The sequence below is a fragment of the Felis catus genome, chromosome A2 (genome assembly GCF_018350175.1).
Source record: "Felis catus isolate Fca126 chromosome A2, F.catus_Fca126_mat1.0, whole genome shotgun sequence".
Classification (NCBI taxonomy): domain Eukaryota; kingdom Metazoa; phylum Chordata; class Mammalia; order Carnivora; family Felidae; genus Felis; species Felis catus.
In genome coordinates, this window is record NC_058369.1 from 6,013,311 (window position 1) to 6,023,996 (window position 10,686).

General features: G+C 57.1%; 1 protein-coding gene across 4 annotated transcripts in view; it reads right to left on the reverse strand.

Annotated features, from left to right (window-relative positions):
• The window catches only part of EVI5L (ecotropic viral integration site 5 like), a 29,328-nt gene extending 19,790 nt beyond the window's left edge, over positions 1-9,538 (reverse strand). Inside the window, exons 1-2 of one of the 4 annotated variants that reach the window (XM_023244666.2) lie at positions 9,444-9,523; positions 5,114-5,167 (exon numbers count right to left, since the gene is read on the reverse strand). Coding sequence is in view for 1 of the 4 variants with exons in the window: in XM_045045071.1 (XP_044901006.1) it covers positions 5,203-5,212 (10 nt within the window). In the remaining 3 variants the exon portion in view is untranslated. Of the gene's footprint in view, positions 1-5,113; positions 5,168-5,202; positions 5,228-6,163; positions 6,248-9,443 lie in introns of those variants that run through there. The other 3 variants (XM_023244672.2, XM_023244662.2, XM_045045071.1) reach the window with 3 other exon arrangements.
• Positions 9,539-10,686: the final 1,148 nt, after the last annotated feature.

The window sequence follows — 10,686 nt, forward strand, 5'->3', positions numbered from 1 at the left end:
ACGGCGACACACACGATCTTGCACCCACACCCATGTGTACACACTCAGACACAGGGCCCACTCACACGATCACACCCACGCATTCTTACGTGCACACACACACACACACACATGCACGCACTTCCTGCACGGACCAGATCTTGCCACTCTTGGGACTGAGTAGGTTGGGACGGACACCGGCCCGCCACCCTCCTAGCTCTGCAGGTGGCCCTGCCTCCCCTCCAGAGAGGCCCAACTCTTCCCGGCTCACTGTCCTTCCCTGATCCTCACTGAGGGCCGTCTGAGGGCCAGGCACTGTTCTGGGCACAGGGAAATGGGGGGAAATAGGCAGATGAGGCACCGCCTCCCCTGCCTGACGGGTACAGAGACCCACAGATGGGGCAGTCCCTTCGAGGGCTGAGGGGCCACCAGCCTGAGATGTACATGCAGGTCCAGTGGGTCTGACGTGCCAGTCTCTCAGCATCCTTCACTTCAAGCCCCTTTGCCTCTACCCCACCTCAGCCACTTGAATGGGGTCCTGGACCCTGCAGAGCAGGCAGTGGGCCGCCTACCCCTTTGCCTGCTGGCACTCCCACCCTCCACACGCCCACAGGGTGGCGCATGGCTTATGAGGCTGAGCCCATGGCTAAGCCAACCTAGAGGGGTGGGAAGAGACTGCCAGTGTGCTGGGGGCAGGGGGCGTGGGGGCAGAAGGGCCCAGATGCTGGGCGTTTTCTACTTCCCTCCCCCTCTCCGGGCTGTTTAGACACTGCCAGCCATGCACCCTCCTTCTTGAAGTCCTTTTCCACCCAGCTTCAGACAGGCCAGGCTCCTGGCTTCTTTCCCACCTCTCTTCCTGGGCTTCTCAGTGTCCTACACAGCACCTCTTCCTCCACAGGCCTTGCCTCGGCCCCTGTCCCTTCATGCCCCTGGTGGTCTCACTGTCGAGGCTTAAATGATCAAAATAAATGCCACCAATTGGGACACTCTCCTTTCCCCAGCTTTCTCTTTCTCCTGAGCACCAGCCAAGATTGCCAACTGGCTCCTGAATATTACCCACCAGGGTAAAAATCGCCACTGTCTGGGTCCCTGCCACTGTGGTGCCCTGCACTGAGCCTACAACATAAGAGTTGAGAAATTGAACCCACCTGCCCACCCACCCATATTTGCTGAATGCCTGCGAGGTGCTGGGCACCATATTGGGCAAATACCAATGCAGTCGTGGCCCTCCCGGAGCGTACAGAGCATAGAGAATAAGAAACGACCATCCAAACTTTCTATTACAGATTGAGAGGCATGCTTGGAAGAACAGATAGCCCGGAAAACAATCTGGCAGTTCCCTCAAAAGTTAAACACGGAGTTACCCTATGACCCAGCAATTCCGCTCCTAGATATCTACCCAAAAGAATGGAAACCGCATGACCACACATGAACTTGCACATGACTCTTCACAGCGGTGTTATTCGCAACAGACAAAAATTGGAAACAACCCAATGTCCGTTGATGGATGAACAGACAAACAAAATGTGGTCCATCCATACAATGGAATATTACTCAGCCATAAAAAAGGAAGGAGGCTCTGACACCTCCTACAACGTGGACGGACCCGGAAGACATTATGCTCAGTACAAGAAGTCAGACACAAATGACCACAAGTGACATGGTTCCATTTATACGAAATGTCCAGAGGAGGCATATCTATAGTGGTGGCCGGGGCCAGGGCTTAGGGTGAACGGGGGAATGGGGGATTTCTTTTTGGATCAAGGAACTGTTCTGGAATTAGACAGCGAGGAGAATTGCACAGCGTTGTGAATATACTGAAACCCATTGAACCATTCGCTTTGAAAGGGTGACTTTTATGTTATGTGAATGATCGCTCAGAGAAAATGATGATAGGGGTGGGATGGGGTGGCAGAGGGACCACAGGGCAGAAGCAGGAGGGAGGCATGCTACTCTAGAGGAGACTGGAGAGTTCTGTAGAGGCCAGACCCCCACTGGGTCCTGTGGACCAAGGCAGGAGCCTGGCTGGCCTTGCATTTTAGGAAGACCTTCCCTAAAGCCAGCCGCTCCTCCTGATGCAGAGGGGCCTCGCTGGGTCTGTGGTGCTGCCCTCCACCCACCTGCTCAGGCCAAGCCTGGCATTAGCCCTCTGCGCTTGCCCAGACCCTTCAGCCACTCCCTACTTGGAGATGGAGACCAAATGTTTTTGCCCGGTGCGCACAGCCCTGCCGGCCTCCCTTTCTCTGTTATCCAAGCCCCACCAGGTTCAGCCCTCTGTGACCACCTGCTTCTTCCTGCCTGTGTCTTCGCACATGCTGTTCCCTCTTGCTGGAAAGGCATTCTCCAACATTTTGAATATTTTTTTTCCTGTGAAATTGTTCCTGTCAACCTCCACCTCCAGCACGCTGGCTCACTTCTCTCCTCTCTGCAAATATCTCCTACAACCCAGCCCAAGGCACATTCTATGGCAATTACTTCTATACGTGCCTGCCTGCCCTACTGGGTCATGAACGTGCTGAGGGCAAGGGCCTAACTTTTTTTTTTTAAATTTTTTTTTAATGTTTGTTTTTATTTTTGAGACAGAGAGAGACAGAGCATGAACAGGGGAGGGTCACAGAGGGAGACAGAATCTGAAGCAGGCTCCAGGCTCTGAGCTGTCAGCAGAGAGCCCGACATGGGGCTCGGGCTCACGTACCGTGAGATCATGACCTGAGCCGAAGTTGGACTCCCAACTGACTGAGTCACCCAGGAGCCCTAGGCCTAACTTCTTTAACTTTCTACTCCAAGATCCTAACACATCTGGAATTTAGCAGGTGGTTGGTAAACATTTGCCAAATGAAGACAAAAATCTCTGTGCTGTTCAGCCAAGTGATCAAGGTCAACACAGACAGTGATAAGTCATACTAAGAGCTTGGGCCTGTGATGAGATGACAAGGGCATGGTCACCTCTGTGTCTTTCCTCCCAGAACACATCACCCCAGTTTAACTACGAGAAAAACATGTGACAAAGCCAGACGAGGGGACATTTTAGAAAATTCCTGACCAGTCCTCAAAACTGTCAAGGTCATCAGCAGTAGGGATAAGCCTAAGAAACTGTCCCAGCCATGAGGAACCTAAGGAGATTTGACAACAAAATGTCACGTGGGATCCAGGATGGGATCCTGGAAGAGGACAAGGAAATTAGGGAACCTGAATAAAGCGTGGACTGTAGTTAATGTATCAACATCAGTCTGTTAATCATAACAAATGTGTCAGACTAACTGAAGACATTACTAATAGGGGAAACTGGGTGTGGGGTCTACAGGAACTCTCTGTACAATCGTCTCAATTTTTTTTTTTGTAAAGTAGGCTTTGGGGAGGGGCGCCTGGGTGGCTCAGTCGGTTGAGCATCCCAGTTTGGCTCAGGTCATAATCTCGCAGCTCGTGAGTTTGAGCCCCGCGTCGGGCTCTGTGCTGACAGCTCGGAGCCTGGAGCCTGCTTTGGATTCTGTGTCTCCCTCTCTCTCTACCCCTAATCCACTCGCATTCTGTCTCTGTCTCTCTCTCGAAAAAATAAACATTAAAAAAATTTTTTAAAAATAAATAAATAAAGTAGGCTTTGGGGAGCCTGGGCGGTTCAGTCAGTTGAGGGTCTGACTCATGATCTCATGGTTCGTGAGTCTGAGCCCCACATGGGGCTCACCCGCTGTCAGTGCAGAGCCCGCTTTGGATCCTCTGTCCCCCTCTCTCCCTGCCCCTCCCCTGCTGGAGCGTGCTCTCTCGCTCTCTCTCTCAAAAATAATTAAACATTAAAAAAATAAGAATAAAGTAGGCTCCATGCCCAATGTGGGGCTTGAACTCATGACCCCAAGATCAAGAGTGACATGCTCTGACCGAGCCAACAAGATGCTCCACTGTCCTCAGTTCTTCTGTAACGCTGAAACTGTTCGAAAAAATAAACCCTATTTGAGAGATAATTTGAAAAAAAGATGCCATATCAGCGTGGACAGAAAAGCAAAGCACCGTTGTAACACACGCCAGGTGCCGTAGCAAGTAGGACAGGTGCCAGGGTCCCCGGCGAGGCCGCGGGGGAGGGGAGGCAGGACTTGTGCTTGGATTTCTGACTCCAGAACCTCTGCCTTCTGCTTCCTTTCACTTTAGGAATAATACACCCAAAACTCGAATGCCCAATTTACTGGGCACTGAGGAAAGTGCAGTCGTTGGTTTTCAATGGGGAGAGGGGGTGAGTGTGTATGCGCCCTCTCTCAGAGCCTGGCATCTTCAGAGGCAAGAATAAAGACCCCAAGTTTCCTTCCAGTTCGGCTCCCCACTTCCCCCCCCCCCCCCCGCCGGCTTCTGATCCTCTTCTTGGCATGGTTATGGGGGACACAGAATCATTTCTGAATCTGATGCCTCAGGAGATGCCATGTGACCCTAGATGCCCAGCCTGCCAGGACGGTCACTGTGGGCCCGCAGACCGCCATGGTCCTGGCTGGCTCCAGCTCCTGGGGAAATGGCCTGGTGTCTGGGCCCTTTCCCTTGGCGAGGGGCGGGCAACCGATCTGTAACCTTGGGTAACGAGAACAGCAGTTGGAATTCAGGGCTTACTGTCTATCCTCCTCTTTTCCCCGGTTCTTGCTGCAACTCCATGCTGCTCTAGATGTTTCCATATCCGTGTCTCTTCTTCCATGGCTCTGTGGGTGTGTGTATAACTGTTCCCAGATCTCTTGGCCTCCTGGGAGAACTTCAGAGCCAGTAGCCTGCGTTCAAATCCCTCCTACATCCCTTTCTATCTTTGAGATACACTTTGCCTCAGTCTTGTCATCTGAAAACAGGGTTAACTGTTAAACAGTACCTGCCTCCCAGGTTTTGTTGGGAGGAACACCTGAGCTAAACCTGTCAAGTGCTTAGGACAGGAGCCGGCCCATAGTATTTGTTCTCTGCGGGATGGAAAGTTCCATGAGGGCAGGGGCTGTCTAGCCCACCCCTGGATCCCCAGAGTTCCATCACAGCATCAGGCATCCAATATTTGTGGGATGAATAAACAAACCTCCCCTCCTCAGCAGGCCCACCCCCAGTGTGGTGGCCCTCTTTAAAAGTTAAACGCAGTAAAACTATCATTATCATTATTGGTAACAATAGCAGCAGCAAATACCTTCAGATTAAAATCTGAGAGGTGGACCAGTATGCCTGTGGAATCCCTTCTGACCTAAAAAAAAAAAATAATAATAAAATGTTTACTACCCTGTATCATCTCCAACTTTCCTACTGCCACCAAAACAGCTTCATTCCTGCAAACCCCTCGTTCCTCTAGGTCCCTGAGGATGACAAAGGGGAATATTTAAAGCCCTTATGAGCCTTCCAGGGACCCATGAATAAGACAAGTGGCATCTTGCAAGGCACTTGGCTCTTCAAAGCCAAGATGATAGCTTTTCTGGTGCCCGTGTCAGCTGCACAGGCTCTCTGGGCCAGAGGGCAGGGGCGAGGTGGGCGCGCCCTGCCTTTGGGGGCTCTCCAAGGCCAACAGGTCGACTTCTTTCTGGGGAAGAGATTTCGGTGCTCTTTCGTAAGTGGGTTGAGTAGGGAAGACTGTCAGATCCTGAAACGATGCAAGTATTTACCGAGCATCCAGTCGCCTGAGACTCAGCCATGAACAGAGAGGCACCCTGCCCTCGTGGGACTAGTGGTCTCCTGTGGGAGGCAGACCTCAATGAAACCATCTCACGACACATCACAGCACGCTGAGCCATGCAGGAAAAGTGCAGGCGAGCTGTGCTGTGCGGATGGGGCCTTCGAAATCTCCCTGGAAGGGATACATCGCTTCCCTGGCTCTGGTGAGTTCGTGCTTGCTCCTTTCACTGCCCCTGTTTGGCTACCGGAGCCCATGTGCTACAGACTCCCCTGGGCAAGGTGGGGCTTGCTGCCTGTCCAAGTTCTTCCAGCTACGGGTCCCTTTTCCCAGGGAGCAGCACACAGGGTACGCCCCATGGATAGCATCTGGGACACAGGGCCTGCAGGATGAGGCCCACCAAACGAGGCACGATTTCCTGAATGCACCACGCTGGCTCCTGCTTGGTGGGCCTCTGTCCAAGCACTCTGCCTGCCTGGCACGCCCTTCCCTGCCATGCCTGCCCGGTGAGCTCTTCTCTGGGCCTCTACGTCATCCTTGCTCCACCCTTCCTGATGCCCCAGGGATGCGTTGGACCCTTTCTGTGCTCCCGCCGCACGCTGTGCATAATTCCATCTCATGCTTCCACACGGCAAGCAGCAGGACGTGGTGGGGACGGCACACACTGGAATCTAGGTTCCTCCAGGTTGTTCGGAAGATTAAATGAGATAGTATGTAAATGGTGCTTGGCACAGGGCCTAGCATGTGGCACGGGCCTGATCGCAGGGCACACCGCTGGTTTCAGCTCTTGCCTCCCGATGCCAGGAGGGTCTTTAGCTGCGGGGCAGGGACCACATGTGACATTCTTTCATACCCCAGCAGCTGACTCGGTGCCTAATACTTGGTAGGGCTTCACCTAGAACAATCAGCGCCTCTATTTTGCAAGAGGAAATTGAGATCACGTTCCTCCTTGCCCCCCTGCACCTGCCAAAGCACACAGACACAAAGACACAGGCCTGCATCCCAAGCGAGGGTAAAAGCGCACCGATGCTGTTCACAAGCCCTCCCTGGCAGCTTTCTCGTGTTTTCCCAAGGAGTTCGTACCCAGCCTCTTCTGAGGAGCCTTCTGACCCCACTGGATCTGCACAAGGTCCCACCCTGGGGAGGTGGAGACTGTTTCCTGTGTACCTCGTGACCTTCAGGAGTCTTCACCACCCCTCCCTTCAGCAAGCGGGCAGAGCAAACCTCTCCCTACCCGGGTCTATGCATCAGAGGTGTACGCGGGCCAGAGGCATTGCCAGCAAGCAGTCCCCCTCCTACCCTCCGTCCCCACGGGAGGCTTCTGTGTGGCCACAAATCCCACAACAGACCATCTCTCAACCCCCACCTGAGCCGGCTTCCTGAGATGCAGCTGGGCCACAGAGAGATGGCCATCATCCAGAGAGGTGCCAACGAATTACAACCAGGGGACGAGGGCGGCCAGTGATCCTGCCAGCGCCCATGGATGGATGACTGCCCTGCTGGACCCCACCGGCCCCTTCCACATGGCGCCCAGGGGGACATCCAGGACTACATCCTAACCTCATTGGCTCCCCTGCAGTACAAAGCGAGGATCTAAGGATCTTTCCCCCCCATTTTCCAGATGGAGAAGTTGACGCCCCGAGCCAATATGGGCTCCTTCTCAGGGCCGTCCAGAGTCCACCGGTGAATATCCACAAAGAAGCCTGGGCTTGTTTCTCTGGGGCTTTCCAGGCTAATGTGGCTCAAAGGAGTCCAGACAGGCAGTGCGGGGGCTGGACTGATCTGGATTCGGCGCGGGCGGGACCCAGACTCCTCACCCCTGCAGTCCCGGCCACACCATCGTGCCCGCTCTGTGATCTCCTTTCCTCATCTCTGTGCCAGGGCCAAGCCACCTGCAGCTCCTTCCAAACCGCCCACAGGGGTGACCACAAAAGCCCAGGGGCGCCCACAGGTTGGACCTGAGGGTGACAGCTGTAGGGTGGCAGGACGGGCGGAGGGAACCAACACGACCCGGGAAGACGCGTGGATGCTGGGGCCTCTAGCTTGACCAAAGCCCGGCCCTGGGACAAACCAAGCTGACTACTCACTTGTGTTCCACCCGGGCCTCTTCAGCACATTCTTCCCCTGAAAATATTCCTTAACAAAGAGCTGTGTGCTTCTGGCAGGCCCCAGCCCGGCCCCACCGGGTCCCAAATGCCAGGGGAGAAGGGAGCCGTTTCATTTTGGCATGACACGCGGGTGGTGGGTGAAGGAACTCACGCGGGCTATGAGGGGCTGCCCCTGGCGCGTGCATGATGGGTCCGGAAGCTGGTCCTGCCGGTCTGGTCAGACTTCAGGAGCAGCCTGAACTCCCCCTCCCCACCAGGGGGTGGCATAAATCAGGGGGCAGGCCGTGGGGAGGGGGGGGCTTCCCTTTGGGAGACTTCAGTGTAGGAGGGAGCGTGAGTGTCCTTCCCTCTGAAGAAGGGCAAAGCAGGGAGAGACGGGTACGGGGAGAGAGGCCCGGGGCAGGTGTCCACAGGGGTGCTGGGAGATTCTGGGTCACCCTGCCACCCTTCAGGGCCCCAACGGGGACGCCGGGCAGGCTGGCTGCCTGGGGCAGGGCAAACAGCTCAGGTCTCCAAGTCTGCCTGCGCTGGGAGCTTTGGGCACTACGGGAGGACCCGGGCAGGTGGCGTCTACGGAGGCGTGTGAAAGTGCTAAGGAGTCCTGCGTGTGCGAGTGTGTGGGGGGAGGTACCAATTGTCTGCGTCTGTGTTGGAGGTCCTAAGTTTTTCTGTGTGCGTAGGGGATCCGAGCGTCTAGCTCTGTGTGTGTGTGTGTGTGTGTGTGTGTGTGTGTGTGTGTGTGTGCGAGCGCGCACGCCCGCGTACCAGGGGGCTCCTGGATGCCTGTGTGTTGGGGGGCAGGACGTCTGTCCGGACGCGTTGTGGAGGGTTCGTGGTCATCTCTCTGCGCGAGAGAACTGTTGGCTCCCAGATGTGCGTGTGTGCACGCGCACGGGCGCGTGTGGGGCTCTCAGAAAGATGCGTCTCTGGGAGGGGAGGAGGGTTCAGAATATCTATCTGTTGGGAGGTCCTGAGCACGAGGGGAGGGTGGATGCTCAGGAAGCAGGCTCAGGGGTGTGTGTGCAGCTGCTGGAGCGCGCTGGGAGGAGCCTGAGGAGTGATTTTTCCGGGTGCCCTTGGGCATGGGGTTGCTGGGGGTGGGAGATGGGCCAGCAGGCCGAGGTCAGGCCTGTGGGTACGAATCCTGATTCACAGAGGCTAGGGGAGGGGTCCTGTGGGGTCGGAAGGGAGGGGTAGGGCTCTGAGGCTAACACCCTTAGGGCTGGGGGCAGGCCTGGGCCCTGAGATAGGATGCCAAGTGAGGGGAGGGAGGGGTGGCAAGGGGTCTGCAGATGGGAGGGGTCCTGAGGGATCCGGACAGAGGGAGGGCGGGGGTCCTGGGCCTGCAGGGAGGGGGGGGCGCCTGTGGGGGGCGGGTCTGCGGGGTGGGGGCTGGGGGAGCCCTGAAGGGTCCGGGAGGAGTCCTGCGCGTCTGTGGAAAGGGTGGGCGGGAGTTCGCGGCCGAGGGGGGCAGGCTCTTGGGGAGGGGGCGGGATGGGGGAGGGGGCGCCCGGAAGGGCCCGGGGAGGGGCCCCGAGGGGTTCGGAGGCACGGGGAACGAGGGTGGGCGGGGGCCGGGGCCCAAGGCCGACAGCCGGGGTCCGTGCCGGGAGTGCCGAGGGCCCCCAGCGCGGGCTCCGCGGCGAGACGGCCCGAGCCCCGGTCTTGCCGGGCCCCCCGCGGGCCGCAGCGCGGAGCCGGCGGCCTGAGAAGGCGCCCGGGAGGCCCGGCCCGCGCCGCCTGCCTACCTGCGCCGAGCGCGCCGCCATCGCCGTGCCGAGCCTCACCGTCCCGGGCCGCGCCGCTGGATCCCCGCCGCGCCGCTCGCCCCGCAGCCCCGGCCCGGCCCCCTCAGCCGCCCCCCGGGACCGCGGCCGCCGCCGGTTCTGCCGCTGCCATTTCACCCGCTGACAGGAGCGGCTGCCCCGCCCCCGAGGCCCAGTCAGCCAATTCGCCGCCCCCAGGCACCCTGGCTCCGCCCACGGTCCAGGAGTGACGGGATGCCGGGCCAATCCGTGGCCATTCCGTGAGGAGGGCCCTGGCTACGGCCAGAAGGTTGCCGCCTCTAAGGAGAGAAGCAAATTGAAATTAGGAAAGCTGTGAAGGACGGGCAGTTTTTCCTATCGACATGTGGAATCCTGTTGAGCAACACCTGGCGGCACCAATAACAAGGAGGGAGGGGTGTGTCTCCAGGAAAGGCTGCAGCCTTGAAGAACCCCAGACAGAGGCAGCCAAGCGTTTGGCTCTAAGCCCCGCCCAGAGCCGGGCTTTCTGCCCAATAACGAGACGTCTTGAGACGTCCATTATTATCTGCCCCTCAAATCTCGGCCATGGCAACTGTTGGGACTCTATAAAGAAGATTGACACCTCGGGACCCAATAAGACCGATGGAAGGCGGTGCACTAACATTCTCTGGCCAATGGGATCGTGAGGTTGGTTTGAGGTTGGTCTCCCGGGCGGTGGGGCTTGAGGCCTGGATTGAATGAAATAGGGGAGGGGCTGAGAGGGGCGTGACCTGGACCAACAATGGGGCGGGGCCAGTAAGGGAGAGGCTAATGGGTTGGGTCTGAGAAGGGGCGTTGGCAGGCTGAGGGGGCGGTGATGGGACCGCACCTTTGAGACCGGCTTTAGGCTGGGGGGCGGGACTGTTGGGGGTGGGGTCACATCCAAGGCTCAAGCCGGTTCCCGAACCTGGTCTAGGCCGGGTTAAGTATCTTCTCTGGGGCTCACAGTGCTTTATGTTCACCCATCAAAACTCTGATCAGGCTGTTACCACTGCTTATACGGCCCTCCCACGCCCCACGTGGGGTGTGGGCGTGAGTGGATGATGCAGGGCGTAGGCAAGGGGCCTGGCTCCTGGAAACTAAGTATAAATGCTTGATGAATGAAGGGATGAATGAATGGTAGCCCCCAGACTCTCAACAAGGACGAAAAACGGTGGGGGAGTGTCACTCAGGCTGAAGAGGAGCATGTAGGGACAGTCACTGATGG